Raw genomic sequence first — 20,879 nt, forward strand, 5'->3', positions numbered from 1 at the left:
GCTGCACAAATAAAAGCCTCACAAACCAGCAGTGACTGCAGTTGCCACTCACCTCACCTCACATTGAAATCAGTATCCTGGGGATGAACCATTGCCTGGCAAGACTCCTCAGCATTTTTAGATGAAAGGCTAATCTACAAATGTTAAGTGACATTAATTATAAACCAGACAGATTGTTCTAGCAGAAATACTCATATGAGTAGCACATCCGCCACCCAGTTCTGTTATAAGGAGCTTTGAGCAATTTTCTGAGTAATCCGATTTCCCTAAATGTTTAAGTACTTTTTAATGCATAATCTATGGATAGTAAAAATAAACACTGTCTGCACAGCAGAACCTCTGCTGAAATAACACACAATTTGAATACAACCAGGACTCTTTTCTGATTAGCAAGACCTCCCCCTGTTTTTCATGCCCAGTCCCCAGTTGCTTCTCTAGGGTTGTTGGCAAATGCCTGTTAGATGGTTTCTGCTGCAGATGGAGTGAAAATCCTATTGCAGTGTCTGAACATTTAAGCCACATGAAGGGTGGTGTAGTCAATCACCCTGTGACTCCATCAGCTGCTACTGCTGTTCCTCTTTAAGCACTCTCCAAGCTGGGTTTCAGTTTGCTCTTTCTGCCCATGTGACTGACAAAATGCATCCATCAGGTGCAGACTCCAGAGGGGTCGTGCTCCTGGGAGACTCGGCCGGCGCTCACTTCCACATCCCTCCCGAGTGGATGACCGTCACACAGATGTCAGCGGTGAGGAATCACGTTCAACTTGCCAAAACCACTGATTGCCATTTGCTTCCTCTGCTGTGCTGCAGGTTGCCAAGGGGAAACAAGTGCAAAATGCTTCACTGCACTGGAATTTGTAGTTATGATCTCATGTGTACCAGTCCCCTCCCGCATCTGCTCCCATGAAGATAAAAAAGCGCAGCCCTGTGCTACTGCCGCTCCTCCGGCATCTGTGCAATTGGGTCAGGGAAGAGTTTGGCTGCAGTGTCCCGGTGCTGTGCCAGAGACACAAACCAGGACATCTGGCTTTCCACGCACGTGCCTGCGGCTCAAGGAGACCCGTGCTGTCTGTGGGATCAGAGCTGCCATTAGAGCCTGGTTGGGATGGCTCCTTGCTGGGAGAGTGCTTGCAGAAGTGACCCTGCTAACAGTCAGAGAATTTCTGCTTTAGGAATCTGGCTTTGAAATGATGTGCCCTGGATTGTTTTCCCTCATCCTGTGGCATATGTGAAATAGGTCTCATAACTCCAGTGTTCTGTTTCTGAGGACTGTTGAACAAATGCATTCACAGGTGTTTGAGGGTCATCCAATTATTTATAATAGATTTGTCCTTAAGGGAAGAGTTCCTGTACCATAAAATATCACTGCCACACTGATATCTATCCTTGGGTGGTATCCCAGCATTTCCTATATTCAAAAAACAGCAAAATGCACCTGACTGTGAACTCTACTGAGCCTGTTGCAGTTCACTGGCATGTAATGAAATAATTGAGAGGAAAAGATCATTCCAGCAAACTGCAATTATGGGGTAGAGATAAATGCACAGGTATGTTCCTGACCTTCACTGTTGTTTTCTATCCTATCAGTCTCTAGCCAGGGACGACTGTACCTTGTCCTTCTCTGCACAAAAGTCTGTTGCACAGGGGTGAGCAGATAGATCATCATTGCCCACCCTTCCCAGTGAAAATCTTCTACACATCCACTGGTGTAGAATAAGGTTACAGACATTTTCTGGAGAACAATTCTTTTTCCAGACTGTTAGTAGTTGCAATGCTGTGGGAGGTCTGAGAGTTTCATGGGATTTTTTCCACTTTTGCTCCCAGAGCTGATTTAAATGTTGCAGATTAGCCGTTGTTTTTCTTTGTTAAATGCTTATGAGCAACAATTAGATGAATGACACTGATGACAGAGCTGATGAGGAACATAATAAATTAGCACTAATGATAATTGAGATTATTTCATCTAATAGAGATGATCATAATACTGATGGCAAGGATGATTCTGACAGTAAGGCTGTAGTGAAGCCATGTAGGCAAGACCAGTTTTAGACTATGTCAGCATTTTATTATCATTGTAATGAAGATTTAGAAAGAATTTCTCTTGTTTGAAGCTTGCTGATCCACCAGCTGGTTGGGTCAAGGTCTGCTAATAGCATGCCAAGGCACAAGCTTCAATGTTGGGAGCTGGAGTGCAGATTACAAAAGTGAATTTTGGAGGCTCTTTGTTACTGTCTGATGAGTGCAGAGCAGCTTCCACGGCGGGGGAGGGGGCAGAATTGGTGCACTCTGTGTAAGGTCCAAAAAATATATGTGAGGTTTGGGATAGGAAACAACATGTTTATTTCTAGGACTATTTCCAAGCTTTTCTACCAACCTGGCAAAAATACATCATTTAAATATGAATGCAGAAATACAGAGATCTCAGCTGTATAAAAACTATTATCTGTGATTAAACTCCAGCAAAAGTAAAAGGTTATTTAATTTGGAGCTCACCATGAGTGTGAAAGCTGTCACCCGAGCACAAAAGCAATACCATTTCTGAACTACTTCAGACTTTATCACTGCCTCTTCCTTTTCCTTGTCCTTTGTGTCTTGCCTTCTCTGTGGAGGATGTCAACAGCAGCAATTTAACTGCCTTGGGGTTGTGAAGGTGCAATATTGCTGTCTCTTGTGTTGTATTAAAAGCCACTGGAAAATATTCTTCATCTCTAGGCTTAGTTAATAAATTAAATGGATTCAATGATTTTTCAGTGCAAGGCTTCCCTCAAGGAGAATTTTGAAGCACATTCAGAGATGGTTTTGTGACCAGAGAGAGTGCAGAGAGTCTATGTCCTAATCTTACAGGAAACATATTTAATCTGGAAAATTTGAAGTTAGGCCTTGGAGAAGAGAGGAAAAGGCATCATCTTTGTGTACCTGCTGTTCCCTTGTCCTGTCTAACTCAAGACACCTGGATTTGATTTTGCCAAAATTTCTTCAATAAGACATGCAAAGACATTAGTTTGTCAAATAGTTTTCTCCACAGTCAATACTAGAGTAAGCTCAAAGCTTTAATTTTCATTTCAATAGAATCTCAGACCTCTACATGGAATTTCCAATAGTGCTTCCTTGTCCCTGCCCTGTCCAGACTTTTATCATGTGTACAGGAAAAACTTGTGTGCCTGTTAATTTAGATGTATTCTGTCTATTATTTTACTACTTTAATATTTTTCTATATTTTTACATATTCATTTTATATGCTTTCTATAGTCTATATCTCTATATTTCACAAATTTCTTATTTATATTTATCCTTTTATGTGTTTATATATACAGGTGTAAAGTAAAATTTACACTTGGTTACAATGCTTTGGGCCCATCTGTTAATCAGTACCACATCAGTGGCAGCTGTTAATTCCAGTTTTAAAGCTAATTAGGTGAGGAAATAATTTTTAGGAGAGATGCTGAGTATTTCATTAAGAGGCTCTGCAGAATGGTTGTTTTCCCTGATTTTGCTGCATGTAGTCTACCTTGCAAAGGAGAGGCTATGATGAGGATGGAAAGAAAAGAGAATGTGAATGAAAAATTCACTCAGCATGTTGTCTGAGTAGCTGGATATTCAGCACAGGGGTGACAGGATAACTATTTGGGCTGAACAGCTTTGAAATTCGTATGTCCATGCCATTGACTTGAAGAGCATTATTGGGAAGATGCTGTACATTGGGTTTTGGATTTCCTGGTCTAATTAGGAACACACTGCCCTCTCAGCTTTGCCCTGTAGGGGTCATAACCCCCAGTGTAATCTGGTGCTTCTGTTACATGTCTCATGTTGTATGGGATGCATCAAGTTGCATCATTCACTTTCCCCATATCAAGTCGTCTGGCATGCTAAATATCAGAGGGGGCACTCTTGTTTTCCAGTGCTATTTCCAAAGCTTTTCCCTAGGAGCCAGTCACATATACAGTTACCATCCCTCTCAGAGTATATTCTTCCCAGAAAGAACACATAGAGGCATTACCCATTGTGGGAAACACCCATCATGAGATGGAAACATCTTTGAAAACTGCAGCTATTTCTCCTGTTGAAACAAACAAACAAAACAACTAAAAAACCATTATTCTTTCCTATATAGGGGAAGTCATGGGTACCTTCCACAAAGAGAATGATCCATCTCTAAGAAGGGGTCAAGTCAACTTTATTTTGGCTTTCTGGTTATCAACAGCTCTTGGGTTTGCCAAACTTTTCTTTTAAGAGTTTTGGCAAGAATTGAGCTGAATGTTCATCCCTTTAACCTGAAAATCTGGACGCTAAAAATGAAGTGTAAGGCAGTAGACATGCACTCTATGAGGTTTAGCAAAGCAGAAAAAGTACTGGGGGGTTTTTTGAGGTGAGAGTTTTTTGAGGTAGATTTTTTTTGCAGAGAGCTAATGTTGAAAACACTAGTATGTCTAGTGATGGATATTGTTCTCCTGCTGCTCTGTCCATCTGCTTACTATTGACTTCCAAATAGCTACTAATTACAGCATTTTTTCTGTTGTATGTCTGGAATAGAAGCAACTTTCATGTCTCATTTTAGAGAGATTTTTATTTTGAGGTATAAGCAGTATATTTATAAATGTGATGGAAATAATACCCTTTCTGGAAAGGTGCAATTTAAAACTGTTGCATCTCTATTTTGTTTCTGAATAAAGAGAAAAATAAAGCCTACATTTATCCATAGTCCAGTAGATACCTAGTTGCCCACAAACTCGGGGGGTTCTCAGATATCATTAAAGTAACAGTTTCATGTTATTTTTTCCTAATAGCAGAATTCATCATTTCTCTAAATGTAGATTCACGACGTCCCAAACACTTATCCCACTGACTTCTTTTTTTTTCTGTACCACTGGGAAAAAAACCCAGGAGTTTGATGTGTGCAATTGTTCCTAAAACATTATCTATCATTCCTCTAGATCCAGTGAAATGCAGGCAGGTTTCTCCAAACTTGTATTGTCATGACTTAGACATTCAATTTTGTGGGAAATAAGGTAACAGTTTTGCCAATTTCAAACCTCTGTCCTTTGCAGCTTTACAGAGCCAAAATGCAATTTTTGCTTTTAAAAAGATAGGCTGTGCTTTTCTCAAGAGTTTAAGGTTTGCTTATTTGTATACTTAGAATAACAAAGTTGTCTGTAGTACTTAATGCTGTCACCAGGATTTGAATGGCATTAAAATAATTATAAAAAAGAAACACCCAATTTTCCTTCAAATTAAGGTATACCTCAATGATTTCAAGATTTCCAGGATGGAAAGGCTTGTATGAGTGTTAGGTTTCCAGTGCCCTTTTGTATTCTAATTTTGAAAATGTCTTGCCTGAGCCTTCTTCCATTTAAGCACAGATTGGCACGTGTGTGTTTAGCATCAGCCATGGCTTTGGCTGCCCCATGCTTCAAGGCAGGACACATCTAGGAGAGGAGGATGTTCACTGGAATGAGACCTATCTAAAGCATTTGATGCTAAAATATGGCATTTGAAGCTAGGCTGGAACAATTTTCTACTGATTCTCTGCTAAAATCTGGCACGTGGGCTGAAGTAGGTTTCTCAGCCAGAATAGTCTAGAGAATGGTATTTAAACAAGGCTGTGCTCAAGAGAGTTTTATGCTAAAAGTCAGCACAGTTGCACCTCTAGAGTGGGACACATTTGCATCTGAGACTAAGCAACACAGTCTGTTAGGCTGTACTTTCCAAACTACATCAATGCAGAGTTTAAGGTTCAGCATTCTTCTGAATTTTCCATTAACTACTCATCTTCACCCTTTGGACCTGAAATATCTGCAAAAAGTCTGGCCCTTAAGTGCTTTGTTGGAACAGTGTCAATGCTAAATGCATATCCAGTTTTCAAATGCAACTATAATTTTCGGCTCAAACGTTCCTCTTCAAATCAATTTGCAACTCAATTAGGTTCTGGAAAATTAATATTTAAGCCAAGTTTGCAGGGAAAAAAAAATTAAAACAGTTAAAAATTATTGGGACTTGTCCAATAAAGATATTGTTTTGGAGTGCCAATGGTAAATAATGAGAGAATTGTACATAAAACGATTTGTTTAAAAAGTATTAAATAATTCTTATTTCTTTTATACTCTAATATATGTGTCACTTATAAGAGATCATATCTGCAGGGTTTTTTCTGTCCTAGGTGACTGTTTCTCTCACCTCTAATGCAAACCTGCAAGGAGGAAAATATTGTAAATGGCCAAACTGTGCTGTGTCCCTCCACTTCTGCTCACAGCTATGCCCTTGGATTAAGTGCTTGTTTGCACACAAAACTAACAGATTTGAAGGCAAATTTGAAGTTTCCCTGCAGCCCTAAAAAATGAATGGTTTTTATTTTTATATGTATGTACACATACACACAAGGACACATATATGTATGTGAGAAAGAGAAAACAAACTGAAAGATAATTAAAACAGGCCTCTTTTCACCTTGGTAACTAATGCAGATGTACTGTAAGTGGGTCAAATGTGCTGTTACATGCTTTAAACTGGCATCTGCTGTGCATTAGACTGCTCAGAGCATAGCTTCATGATTTCCTGTGCCCCACAACCCCCCATTTACTTGCCTTTCTTCCCTTTTCCCTGCATCTCCCTCCATCCTCTTACAGTCAAAATCCTTAGACATAAACTTAGCCCATATCCTCAAGTATAGCTCCCATTCACCTAAACAATAATTTTTTTGAATTAGAACTTGTTAGGCAGCACAAGATTTAGCTGTACTGTAGCTCCTCTGCTACTCTCACCCTCCTGGATAAAGAATTACCCACCTGCTTGTTGTTTATAGCAGTGAGGTCTGAAGGAAACCCCACAATTGCTTCAAGAGAAAATGAAGCTAATAAATTATATGGAATAAAACAGCCTGTAGGTTCTCTGATTTTATGTTTTGACCTTCTTTTGGTTATTACCTTTTTCATCAGCAGTTTTCCTCTTTATGAGCACACTGGATTTATACATTTGTCTTTGCAAGTGTACCCCAGACTAGGAGAAGCTGGAAATTTACTCCATGTTCTGTCCTTCTGAGGTGGCACAATTTATCAAGGCTATTTTCCTAACCTTTCATGATTTTTGGGACTTTCAGAAAACAAAGTGGGAAAGAACAGGGCACTGTGTTTTGAATGTGCATCATGGCTTGCATCTGTAGAGAGGCTTTCACAGGGTTGCTGTAAAAAAGCATTAGGGACCAACATCAGCAAAACAGAGTGGGGTAAAGGATGTATGAATTTGCACAGGACGGTTATGTCAGATTATGTGTTTTTCTCCCTTGTCCCTGCCATGCTCAGAGGTCTTTCTGACCCTGTTGCTTTGGTGCCCTCCCCAAAATTTAATGAGGACCAGGCAGAGGTTTTCAGGGAATTGGCTGTTCTCAGCTCATCCTGCTGTAGCGGGCAGGGGAGCTTTGAGAGAATGTGACATTATGCCTTTGCCACATTCTCTGGGGACATCACGCTGTCATCTCTTCCTGTGCCCAAGGCTGATACACTTTTGGGCAGGACAGGTGCTGGAGCAATCAGCTGCTGCCTTGGGGGTCTGCATCTGCAGTACCTGCTCACTCAAGGAGGAGTTTGGGACTCTTTCAGGAAAAAGTGTGCCAAGAGCTGCAATTCAGATATCTCCCCTGCTTTTCCTTCCTCCATCTCTTCATATGCCTGTCTTATAAAAGCCAACTTTTTAAGTATATGCATACATAAGTACCACTACTAGTGGTAGTAACAATTGCTGTTGTCTGGCTAATGCTCTGGCTAAGAAGTGCTCAAATTCACTAAGGGGATTTTATGTCTGAGAGGGTGAAACCGGGTTGATTTTAAAATTTCTCTTTCAGAAATCATTTGCTAATCTCCCCATGGCTTTCAGTGATGAGTTTGACTGGCCCCAGTTCTCAGAGATCACTGGATTTCTCAATTCCACCATCGGGTAAGCCAGCAGACAGGGTGGCCAAGCCATAGCAAGTCTCTAGGTATCTCAGAGCACAGCAAGGAAAAAAACCCAAATCTGCTTGAAAGGAAAGAGAAAAATACAATTTGGATCTGCATCTGCTCTTTCTAAAACCAAGATCAACCCTGGATCTTGGGTTTTAAACGATATTTTAAATATATAAGCAAGTCATCCTGAAATTCAGGGTAGGTTTTAGAACCAGTCAAACTGTAATTTAGAAGGAGAAAAACCCCAAAGAACTAAAAGATAAACTATTATTTTTTTACAATTTTTTTTACAAAATTCAGGGGAAAGAAATCATTGCTGAAAGTAACAAAAATCAGCCTTTCTCTTTTTTATGTTTTTTTTTTTTTTTAATCTTCCTCTCTTCCTCATGTTTCCTTTTGCTGATGAAAACAGTGGAATAAAGGGTATCCCCATGGTTATTTCATAGTGTTCCCTACCGGGGGGAAATCTTTCTTCTCCTCCTCCCACATGTTGTTTTTCTGGGATTTTTCAACACATTTAGAGGGAAATAGCAAAAGGAGAATTTGAAAGTCTGTGACCTAATTTGCTGTGTTAGTTTGGCTTATGTGGATGGGGAAGGTTGCAGGCATAGATGGAAAAAAATAAACTCCCTGCCAGAAGGGAAGGAAAATAAATTCCAAAACACCTTGAAATGCCTGCAGTTGTAACTGGGAAATTTAAGAAAAAATAAATAAATAAATAAAAACCGACCAAACTTTTTATTAATCATCTCTCTGGCCCGCATTAAAAGGCCTTTGAACCCTGCAAGAGCTGTAGGATACAATAATCAACCAGTGCCTGGTCTGACCTAAGTTTCAGATAATTTTTGGTTTTTATGTCTAGGATAAGTCAGGAATACAGCTGAATACCAAACCAAGCATGGGTCAAGCCTGAAGAGGCTTTCTAGCAGCAGAATTTAAAAGTTGGCAGAATAACATTTTTTTCCCAGGAAAAATATCTGTTGCACCATATACTTTGGGCTTTTTGTTTCCTTTTTTTTCTCCCTGTGCAAAATCCAGGCTTTCAGCCTCAGCTACATTCCCACAGTATCTGATTTAAGGCAGTTTGGCACTTGACAAGCCAACAGGAAAAATCCATGCAGCCTTCTCTATCAGAGCCACAGCAAAACTGACATTTAAAAATCTGTTACAGTGCCCAGTCTCTCAGCACACACTACTTCTCTGGGCTCCAAAGAATCTAAAGCTCACAAGTGATCAGAGCTTAGAACTGCCCCTGAAGTTGTCAGTGATAAACCTTGGTCCAGTGTTCAGTTTTTAATCTCTTTCACTCCTGAAAGAAAAAGAAATAAAAACAACAAACAAACAGCTGCAGCCCAGATAGAAATGAGCACGTACTGATGGCTGGGAGCTTGATCTTTTCATCACCCTCTGGGCTGTTATCCTTTTCATTTGTTTTTGTTGGGCTTTTTTTTTTTTTTCATTTTTCTCAACAGTGCAAAATAAAGGAGAGAACCTATGACAGTCAAGTGTAACCTGTTTTCAGATTAATCTGTCTAAGATTTATGATGTTGGGAAATGATTGCCCTGCCAATATTTCTTCTCTTTTACTTACTGTTCCATAACAACCAATTGAAAAGTCAATTTGTGAACAACCAACAGAATTGTTTTGATAAATGATGTATAACAAAAAGGTTTTTAAATGCCTTATCTGAAAGACCAGGATAAAAGCATTGTTCTTGGATGGAACAATGTCAGAGAAACTGTTCATCAGTTTATAGTTTCTGAGCAGCTATCTTTGCTTTATTTTAGGCCACTCTGTTCAAGATTAAAAAGATTTATGGCCACAAAAAGAGAGAGATGGTGAAATAGAAGCACATACATAACTGGGGTATTGAATTTTTCAGACGCAAGAACATACTTCATTTTTAATATCAGTTGTGTTTTCATCATTATCATATGACTTCAGCAGTTTGCATTTTCTCAATTTATTTCAGAGGGTGGACAGACTCTTTGTATCTACGTTTACGCAAGAGAAATCGCTGTAATCACAGGGACTTGCAGAACATTTCCCAAAATGGTATGTTGACTTCTTTAAACTTTTATTATTATTATTATTTTTGACATTACTAGTGGTGATAATTGATGCTGCATTAATGAACATCTGTCAGGAACAAAGAGAAGCCCTTTCTTAGTTGCATGCATTTTTTACGGAAAAATAAAGAACAGCACCTACTTAACTCAGCACTCACTTAACCCAGTGGTGCTGGCATCTTAATGTACTCTCAGAACAGATTTTTAATAAGTAATCAAAGACATAAACAAAACTTAACACTGTTGGGTTTTGATTAATTTATTTTGTGGGACTGGGGAACATCATCTTTTTATATATATATATATATATATATATATAAAATATGCATATAAATATGCAGCAGGCCTGATCTACCTAGAATTAAGGGAAATTGTCTTGCACGGTACCCCAGTGTGCAGTGAAGAAGACGAAGATTAACACAAGAAATAAGAAGTGGGTAGAGAAGCAGCTAAGCAGGGAAAAGCAGTGGGCTTGAGAGTGAAGCCGTGTCCCTCCTGCATCTCTCCTGAGGCTGATGCTCCTTAACATTTGGAGTGGTCACCTTAGAGCAAAGACCAAGGTCCATGCTTGATGGCTTCTGTGAATGATGCTAAATTAACCATCCTGGAGTAGGGCATATCCTTACACAGGAATAATTTATATGAGCTTGGGAACAGCAGGGGCAGGAATTGCAGCAAATACATGATGAAAAATTGTACAAAACATGCATGACAGAAGCAATGATGAGACTTCTCTGTAAACCAGTGAGCCATCAGCCAGAGGTGGTGGAGGGGCAGGGCCATTGGGGTGAAAAGAGAAACTCCAAGAAGCCATCAAGACTGCAGGGTAAAAGAGGAAAGAGAATAAGAAGGTTGCAAGGTGCATCAGGTGTGGCATTTTGTCTAGAGACAGGGAGACAGTCCTTCTTCATACAAGTCCTGATAAAACCTCAGATTTTGGTCCCATTTATCTAAGGAGGACTGACCTTGATGGAGACAGAGGGAAAGGTTTTGGGGAGGATTAGGGCAATGGAGACTTCTGAAGGGATGATATAACACATTGACATTAGAGCAAAGCATTAATTAAAAGGTATTACCATTTTGAATTCCTTTGAGGCATAAACATCACAGGGGGGAAGAATGGTTTAAACTGAAGGATAGTTCTGGTACAAGAACATGGGTTTTCATTAAACTTACCTCTGTTTGGAGGGAATTTTTAAAAAAAAAAAAAGCTATCAAGAAGAGAAAATATTAAACAAGAGGAATGAAGGCAAACAAGAAATCCTGAGCTGTCGGAGGGGTTGTATGAAGGGATGACAGTAGTCTTCCTTATAAATTGAGGTTTATGATGTTAGCTTTTGTGTCTTGGATTAGCTGATGTCCCTAACAGCAGGCTTAAAAGACACTTGATTATGCTGTGATTATGCCTTTTTGTTTCTATTGTATTTAATTAATTTTCATGCTTCAGAAAACTGGCTGGAGAAGCTTGGGAAAATTTATTTTCCTTGTATAGATAATTTGGCTATATGGGATGTTCTTCCTTTCCAGCAGATGATTCATGCTGGTTACAAATGAGGAGCCCTGCTGTCTCTAGAACTACTTAGAAACTTATTAAATGATTGGAATTTCCTGAAAAAAACTTGGATCAGAAAGGATATGCCCGAGCCCTCCACCTCCAACAAACAGATACACATAAATATCTCTAAGGCAGATGCCAAGATGACAGTGCTGGAGTCTTTAGTGGTGCTCAGCAACAGGATGAGGAGCAATGGCTATAAAATTCAAGAAGTTTCACCTCAAGACAAGGAGGAACTTCTTTACATTGAGGGTGGCAGAGCACTGAACAGCTGCCCAGGGAAGGTGTGGAGTCTCTCTCTGGAGAGATTCCAAACCCACCTGGATGTGTCCCTGTGTCACCTGCTCGAGGTGACCCTTCCTTGGCAGGGAGGTGGGACCAGACGATCTCCAGAAGTTGCTTTCAACCCTAAAATTTCTGTGATTCTGTGAGTCTGTGATCTTTCCAGGCAGAAGAGGTTGCACAGACAGGTATCATGATGCAGGGATCACTTCCAGGCTCGGGTGGGCATTTCCACCTTAAAAATTGCGTTCTGATGCCAGCATCAATGACACTGGCAATGCCTCTCATATGCCTTGCTCCTTCCTGTGGCACACATGGTGCTCCTGAGGCTTTGAGTCTTCTGTGAAAGTGTTTTACAACGTCATTGGTGTCATCAGTCAGGTGCTTCTGACTTTCTTGCCTGTAAGTTGCAGGGCATTAGAGTTAGTGGCTCCCATCATTGCAGTCATCCAGGTGGGCTTTCTGGTGAGACAGAATTTAAAAAAGGGCCAAACCAGATGGTCAAGGATGACTAGGCCAACAGTTCTTCTCATTTACACCCAATTCACCTCAGTACCTGATACCCTAATTATGTTGTTCTGCTCTTTTTACATTAATGGGAGTAGTTTTTCATGTGCTTCCTTTTCCCAATTCCCTTGTAGATTTTTTTATAATCTCTTACTGTGTTCATCATTCGTTTTTCTCTCCACATTACCCTTTTCCACTTACACTACAGACACCTGCAGGATATAAAAAGAGGTCAGCCTGTGTCACAGCAAAAGACTCTGCAGAAAATTAGGAAGTGAATTTAAAAAGGAAAAAATTACCAGTAAGAGAAAAATCTCAGAATATCTTCTCTAAATCATCACACTGACACTATATTGTAAAGGTTCGGTTTTATTGCCTCATTTGGTGTAATAGTTTCCCAGAATGGGAGGATTTAAAAAGCTACCCTCAGTGTCAATAAAGCAAACAGCTGAACAGCCTGACCTAACCCCACACGGGACAACTAAACCTTCCTCTGAAAATGATGCTTCACAGCCCCACATGTGTGCAAGGAAAGGATGCTGATCTGGTGGAGGAGATATGCAGCCAAGAGCTAGAGCCCAGGGATGGCAAGCCAAGCCAGGCACCAAGAACAATGTTCCTGTCCAGCTCCCCTACAAAAGCACCAGCACTGTGTCAGACTCAGCACAAAGGGACATTCCCCCACTGCTCTTCTCAGGACATGCATCTTCACCACAGAGAAAGGCTTCCCCAGGAATGCTAACAGGATTTCTGCCTTCCCTTTCTTAAAAAATCCCATTATCCTCTGGAGGTGGTGGACCCTTCCCTCACAACTGGAAGCAAACCTAACCTTGATTTCTCAACCAAAACTAAAAAAACCTCACTGGTCTGAGAATATTTGGAAAGCAACAGAGAGAAAGAGAGAGGCAGGAAAGATCCAGGAGTAGATTCCAGGACATTGAACAGTGTAAGGGTAACAGTTCTGCTACATCTCCTTTTGTCTCTTGAATGTTTTCATCACAGATTTCATCCTGTATCACAAAAGCTTCCTTGAAGACTCAATTTACCCATAAAAACTCCTTTCTAAAATACATGTTCATTTTCTTGATGTTTTGATTTGTAACTGTGCTAATGCTTTCCACTGAGCTGCTTATAACTACCTATGCTTGTGGAGGTAATACATACCCAAGAACAGCTTCTTGCTTTTTTGTAAATACATTTTAATTTCTAGAGGTCCCACTAGTTTATTTATGCTGAAACCACAGCCACAGTCCAGGGAGCCTTGTGACAAAATGGCTTAAACAGAGGGTGTTGAGCTCTAACTGAAAGAATGTCTATTAAACAGAAAAAAAACAACTTTTCGTAGTTATGTTCCAAGCCATAGTTTCTGAGGTTTTTGTGGAGCTCTTACCCTGCTGAAAAGAGCTTCTCAATAGAAAGGCTGGATTTTTGAATGGATCAGCAACCCCCAGGAGAGAAGCAGCAGATTGATACATTCATTTTCAGCTTGGAAGAACTGGATTATTTAAAACATAAAAGGTTCCTTGATATATGCAGTTGGCATCACTGTGAGTGATAATAACAAAGGCATCACTATTAAAATGCAAAATGTATTATTGCTACCTTAGGGGTTTATATCTTAGATCTCTTCCCCCATACCAATCCAGCAGGGATTTAATGATGTTCTGTCCACAAGTTTCCCCTCAAGAGCTGCAGGGAGGGCAGGATTTACTCCTCAAAGCAAGCTTCAGAAGCACAATGCAGAAAAGAGAGGAGAGAGATCAGGGAAGCGTTGAGCTGAGAATAGGAGGAGGATAATAAAAGAGAAGATGGAATGAAAAAAGAGGAGAGAGTGAAAATACTGAAAAATAAGACCAAGTACGACCTGTAGGATCTGCTTCTCTGAAGTTTATGTTTCTGTACCTTGCTGTGAGGTGAGCTTCTTGCAATCACAGACCTAGCCTCATCTTGACCAAAGCATAAATTCTTTTTTGGCTCCTTATTTGCTATCCCTCCTGTACTCCAGGTGATGGAGTTTGATTTGTGTGAGGGAGGTAGTTGGGATGAATATGCATGGCCTTTAAAGACTTGCTAATAAGTTTAATGCACAAAAGCTTTACTAAATGGGAATGTTTTTCTCATTCAAAACATAAATGAAATATTACAGATGCTCACAGATGTTTAGGTGTAGCCAGTTCCTTTCCTCAAGGAGGAAAGATTTTCATCCAACCCTTTGGGTGAATTGCTACTGAAATGCAGAGCCTCTTGGGAGGAGTGCAGCTGGCCTAATACTACTTAGAAAAAGTCTGACACTTGTGGGGAGAGCCTTGCAGGAGCCCAAACACTGGTGTCTACAGCTATTTAAGGTGCTTTATGGTATCTTTCCCACCTCCAGCTGCCTCTCCAGAAGTGCACAGTCTCTCATGCATCTTGTGATGTATCTGCCAGCCCTGCTGCAGGTGTCTTGGATACTCTGGGATGTCAAAAATGGCACTTGGTGCCTATGTTTAGGACCTGAATCAGTCCCAATGTGGTATAGCTGTGAGACTCTTACTCTCTCAGAGTGAGAACAGTTCCCTTTGCAATTTATAGGGAACATTAAAATAGATTGACTGTTGACAAGTCAGGTTGGCTGGTTTACAGGAGACTACTATGTTCAACAGATGGGAAGGAGCTGCCAGATCTGGATTAAAAGCCAGATCCAAACAACCCTGCAGTTAAAAGTATTTGATTTTCTACAGGCTGAAGTGTGCAATTCAGATAAGAAAGCAGCAGGTCCCTGGATATAACTTTACTTCTTAGTGCCAACAACTAAAAAGGTTACAGAGATGACTTGTTGCTCCATTTTTACTTTTACTGCTTCTACATTCTTGGAAATATGCAATGTAGTTTGGTTTTGCATTCCCTATAACAATGTTGTACTATTTCTCTTGTTCCCCTTTTGTGTGATCAGGTGGTTCTTCAGGAAACCTCCTCTCTTTAATAAAAAGGTGAGTGCTTAACAGGATTCAAGAGCTAATTTGAGGTACTGGAGGAGTTCTGGGCACTGATGGAGTTCTACCTCTTTGGTAGAAACAAGCAAATCACTGTGAGGATTATATTATCCATGAGTGTTAAAAAGCACTGCTTCCCTTGACCAGTGTGCTCTGAAGTGCTGGCTCTTTCTTCTATAGTATAAACATTAATAAACAGAAGAAAACTGGGTTTAAGTGTGGATATCATCATCTCCAGGACCTTGAACTTGGCTCTGTTAAGCCAGTGGAGCATTTCCAGGGATTTTAGGGGAGGGACTAAGCCTTTCCATAAATTTGTGTGTTGTGTCCCCTTAACTGCGTGTAGCAATGTAGATAGACAAGGGCAGGCCCACTGTCACTTCCATATGGATGCAGCTGAGTAGCTACTGAGTAGTGAGAGGCTGCAACTCTCCTTTTCAGATGAATTTGGGTGGGTTGTGGGTCAGCTGGGTTTGATTTCATTTGCTTGACACTGATATAGTTTGTGTCCTAAAGGATTTATTTTTCTCTCGTCCTGAAAAAGAAGTAATGAATTCTTGCCCTCTAGCATGGAGATTCAAACCACATCCTGATTTAAACTTGAGTTCAATTCTACACATAGATGTAGTTGTCAGCCAAACCTAGTCTTCCTCTCCCATCTACGATTAAAAAATTCCCATCTTGATTCATGTCTTTGCCCCAAAGTGAAACTATTTGATTTGGCTTCTGAATAACACAAAGAAAATGGAAAGCCAGCAGGAAAAACAGTGAAAAAGACAAGTCCATGAGCAGTGAAAGGGAAAAGGGAAAATAACTTCATTTAAGTCACTGTAGTAAAATATAAAACTAGAGTGAAAAAGAAAACCTGCCAAAAAAAAAAAAAAAAAAAGAAAAAAAAAACAAAACAAAATTTAAAAAACCCTCTCAAACACATAGGAGCAGTCATTTGGGTATTGGCCAGATCCAAGCAGAATATTTCCAAATGTGATCTCACACAAGCATGGGGTGTGATTCAGACACTGAGAGTGTATTTCCCCATTAACATAGCTCCATATTTATCTTTTAGTTTGGCCAGGAACCAGCTGTTGGACAATCCAGCCATAGTTATCTACGCTACAATTGGGAATGATGTCTGCAATGGGTAAGGTGTAAACTAAATGAACACTTATAGTAGCATAAATTTGACTTCTTTAGAGTACTGCTGACTGCCTGGACATTTGCATCTCACTGCTTTGTCCTTCTCCATGATGGCATTTTTCTTTGCTATTGGTCCTTCTTTCTTAATTTTCTGTTGAAAATACTTGTTTTTTCCTCACCTGTATTTGTCATAGGCACCTACCTGTCCTCATTTAGAGCTTGCATTTCTTAGTTTCTTTTATAAGCCAGTCATAAAATGACTAATGGTATGTCTGAAGTAATTATTTCTAACTTAGCAGAGGAAATGAATAATAACAACAGGAGGGGGTTGGGGGGAAGTGTTTAAAAGCATGTATATCCATCTTACCCATTGTGCCACCTTCTCGCGGGAGGGAGAGCATGACTGGTTCATCATTTCTGAGGAATGACAACATAGTCCCCTACTGAGGTCCATTTTCACCTTGCCTCTGCTTCCTGCACTCTTTGCTGTGCTCTCCTGATGAGGTGTTTTGTCTTTCTGGCTTTATTCACATCATAAACTCTGCGGGAAAATGAACGGAAGCTTTCAAAACGAATAGTTCTGGTATTACCCATTTGCAGTGCTCACAGGGACACCAAGAGGTCACTAGCTCGATGCTTCCCTTCCTCCTGGAAGTGGGAAGGCAGAAAACACCTTGCAACCAGGCCAGTGCACAGCACATCCATACTGCAGTTTTGGTTTTGCAGGTCTGAGTGCTGTTGGTAGTGCAACATTATTTTCACCATGGTCAATCTTCATCATTTCTTATACATGGAAGAAATCGATCTTACTTACACAGAGACTTTCAAAACACTCACTTTAATAAATGCTGCACACTCAGCTAAGTTTCCTGCCAAAGGTTTTGAAAATTCTCACCTGTAGATTGTATAACAAAGTAGGAGCTATATGCAGGCTGTCAGATGTGGCCACAAAAATGGCCAAGGTTTGGTGTCCTAAAACTGCTTAACAGGCAGTTCATGGGTTGAAACTGTGTTTGCCAGGTGTTGTGTTCCAGATGAAGATGTCCAAAGCCAGGCAGGGCTTTCCTTGGCACTGCAGAAACTGGGAGCCCTCAGCTGTGGCAGAAGTGGGGCCACAGGGGCACCTTTTAGGTCCTTTCCCTCACCCTAGCCACATGCAGGCAGCAAACAGAAATCACCTGCCACGAAACCTTCGTCCTCTGGTGCTCTCTCTGCACCCCTGCCCAGAACTGCCAAATCTGCCCTCAGCACCCTGCTCCTGTTAGGGAAAAGGTGTACAAATCCTCAAAAGCAATGCTACTGTGCTCTGACTGAAAGGGAAAAGCAGTCACAGGCTTCCTGGTACTTGCTGACAAGACTGTCCTGGGGGTCTGTTTAGTGGGAAACTTATGGAGAGATCATTGCATCCATTGCTAGGATGATAAAGCCCCTACTTCCCCCTCCACAAAAAATAAAAATTCCACCTTTGCTGAAGTCCATGGCTCCCGCCATGGAGACTTTCAAGGCGTCTTCTCACAGGCTTGGCCCAGGATCTGTTGTGCACATATTTCAATTCTGCTGTGTCACTGCCTTTGCTAAAAGCACCTCTTTTTCCTTTTTTTTATTCCTTATTCTGCAGGCTTTTGCTTAGCCTCTCTCTAACACTGCTTTCTACTCATCTCAAGTAAAAAGAAATTTTCCAGAAATTTAAACCCTTGTGACCTTGCCTCTCCCATTTGTATATTCCAAAACCCTCCAGAGCAGTATTTAATGCTTGCTTGAAACTCTGATGGGTTTTTATCCCAGAATTCACTATCTGGCAGAGACACTTTTGTCTGCTCAAACTCTCACTGCTATTTTCTGTCTGTTTTCTTCCAAAACATTCCCAGCATCAAAAGAGGCTATCAGGCTGTAGTGATCCCAGTGACTCCTGCAAGGAAAGATGCCACGGCTTCTGTAGCATCGTGCTGTTTCCGTTGAGGGGGATGGACAGTGGAGAGAGATTTGTTTCAGTGTCCAGTTACCGTGTAGTTGCCCTGGCTCTGATTTACCTACAGAGGTTACAGAGGATGCAGAGCATCCGATGGGCTTGACTTTAAACTTAGGGCTTGGCAAATAAAAACCTCCTCAAGGACAGCTCTAAACTGCAGAAATACAACCTTCCTGGCCTTATCCTGTATTTTGTCTTAAACGAGGGTGGTGTGCTGAGCACACTGGAAACACAGCTCTTCCCAAAGCACTGTTAAAATGCTGGTCTTTCATCCCATCCGAAGAGCGAGGCAATGAGTAATGTGGATGTTTGTAGAGGGAAAGGATAATGAAATTGGCAGTCTGTATTACACATTCCCTGTAGTCTCCACACCGTGGTGTCCAAACAGGGGGGTTAGAAAAATAAAGACAGATGGCAATGGTATCTCACAGCCCACTGAGGTGTAAATATGGGATACAGAGACCTAGAACAAAAAAAAAAAAAAAAAAAAAAAAAAAAAAAAAAAAAAACCCAAACCAAAAAAAAAAGCAGACAAGAAAATAATGAGCACCAGAAGTCTCAAATGCTGTACAGTTAATGTAAATACTAGTCACATTTCAGGTATGGCACCATTTCTCCAGCCTCTCCTTCACACATCTGCACTTATAGCATCTGCAACAAACAGCAAGGTGGCAGCAGCAAAGCAGGGTGAGCAGCAAGCCACCGTGAAAGGACCTTGTACAAAGTGACACCAGTGCCAGCAAGAGCATAGTGTCCCTTCATTGTACAGCTATCAGCACCAAAGAGCTGCTGCACCCCTCCTGCCATAAAAATAACATGTGTGCAGGCAGCTCCTCTAGCCCTCATGCCCTGGGCATACCAGCCCTGTGCAGCAAGCCCAGGGGAATGGGGTGAGGGTACCACAACAGGCCCTGGGGCTCACCCAGGCACCTTGGAGTCCTTATGGCAGAGACAAAATTGAACATGCCTACAAGGTGCTTTCTTCTTATTCGGATTTAATTTCTTAGCCTGGCACAGAAACGAAATGTGAAGACATATCTGCATTAATTCAACACTGTATGGCAAGAGAAAGTGGAATTATGAATGTCAAAATAATTTTGGCTTGTGCTGACATGTTTACTTGTGGTACAGGCCTTACATCAGACCAGTATTTTGAAATCAAGTGCTGCAACACCTGTAGGCGAAATGAAGTAATTTCAGAGCAAATCCACAGTCTTATCTCAAAAGTAGCTTGATTTGGTGGCTGTCACAAGGATAAACCTGAATCCTAATGCTGTTTTTCAGTTCTCCCTGCTAGAAAGTCTCAAACACTTCAGCAACACATACTGCATTAAGATAAATTTCTGGGTCCAGGAAACTCACCCAATTATTATTTTGTGTGCAAAATGCTGCTCAGTGAAGAATCTCAAATCCTTCTAAGGGAATGTGGTTCTCCAACACAGGATTCAACATCCATTTACCCCCTCTGAATCTAACATTTTGAACACCTCAAGACAGAGCAACAATGCTTTGGAAAGCTCCTGCTTCTGTGGTGTTCGCTGACAAGGAATCTGACCCAATTCAGCTTGCTCAGCACTGCAAGCATCAAGTTTGCCCTTCTCTTACCCCTGGGAAGCCAAGAAAGAGATGAAAGGACTTTCTTAAGGAAAGGACCTGGATGGAGCCTTCTGGCCGCTAAGGTGATTGCTTTTCTACAAAAAAGAGCACAAGTAAGAGGACAAAACCTGGGAACCATTAAAACAACGAGGGTGGTTATTGTATTTGTGGAGTTCCCAGACAAAGGAAGGCATGATAATGCTAAGGTGATTGCTTTTCTACAAACAAAGAGCACAAGTAAGAGGACAAAATCTGGGAACCATTAAAACAATGAGGGTGGTTATTGTATTTGTGGAGTTCCCAGACAAAGGAAGGCATGATAAATCTGGTTCCATGTTCTCAGAAGGCTAATTTATTATTTTAAGATACTATATTATATTAAGGAATACTAAACTAAAGAATACAGAAAGGATACTTACAGAAGGCTAAAAAGATAATAATGAAAACTCATGACTCTTTCCAGAGTCCTGACACAACTTGGCACTGATTGGCCAATGAGTCAAAATAGTTCACAGCGGAAACCAATGAAACAATCACCTGTTGGTAAGCCATCTCCAAACACATTCCAAAGGAGCAAAACACAGGAGAAGCAAATGAGATAATATTGATTTCCTTTTTCTCTGAGGTTTCTCAGCTTCCCAGGAGAAAAATCCTGGGTGAGGGGATTTTCCAGAAAATGCGAATGTGACAGGTGGTCATCAGTGCAACCTTCTCCCTTGGAAGGACATCCCCTGTCTTTCTTGACCTTACTTTCTGAACACCTTATTCAGCTGGGCCACACCACCAAGACAGAATGAAAACTGTCACAAGGCCCTGCTTCCCAAGGTGGCAGGATCCTCTCCTGATGGGATGGGACAGCCT

The 20,879-nt window shown here is 40.9% G+C and overlaps 1 protein-coding gene across 1 annotated transcript in view; it reads left to right on the forward strand.

Moving 5' to 3' along the window:
* AOAH (acyloxyacyl hydrolase) overlaps positions 1 to 20,879 on the forward strand; it is a 73,706-nt gene that overhangs the window by 36,448 nt on the left and 16,379 nt on the right. Inside the window, exons 12-16 of the mRNA XM_039715222.1 lie at positions 650 to 744; positions 7,831 to 7,922; positions 9,904 to 9,986; positions 15,277 to 15,313; positions 16,383 to 16,457. Of these exons, the coding sequence (XP_039571156.1) occupies positions 650 to 744; positions 7,831 to 7,922; positions 9,904 to 9,986; positions 15,277 to 15,313; positions 16,383 to 16,457 (382 nt within the window). The remainder of the gene's footprint in view (positions 1 to 649; positions 745 to 7,830; positions 7,923 to 9,903; positions 9,987 to 15,276; positions 15,314 to 16,382; positions 16,458 to 20,879) is intronic.

The sequence above is a fragment of the Passer montanus genome, unplaced genomic scaffold (assembly GCF_014805655.1).
Source record: "Passer montanus isolate IOZ18808 unplaced genomic scaffold, ASM1480565v1 scaffold32, whole genome shotgun sequence".
Taxonomy (NCBI): domain Eukaryota; kingdom Metazoa; phylum Chordata; class Aves; order Passeriformes; family Passeridae; genus Passer; species Passer montanus.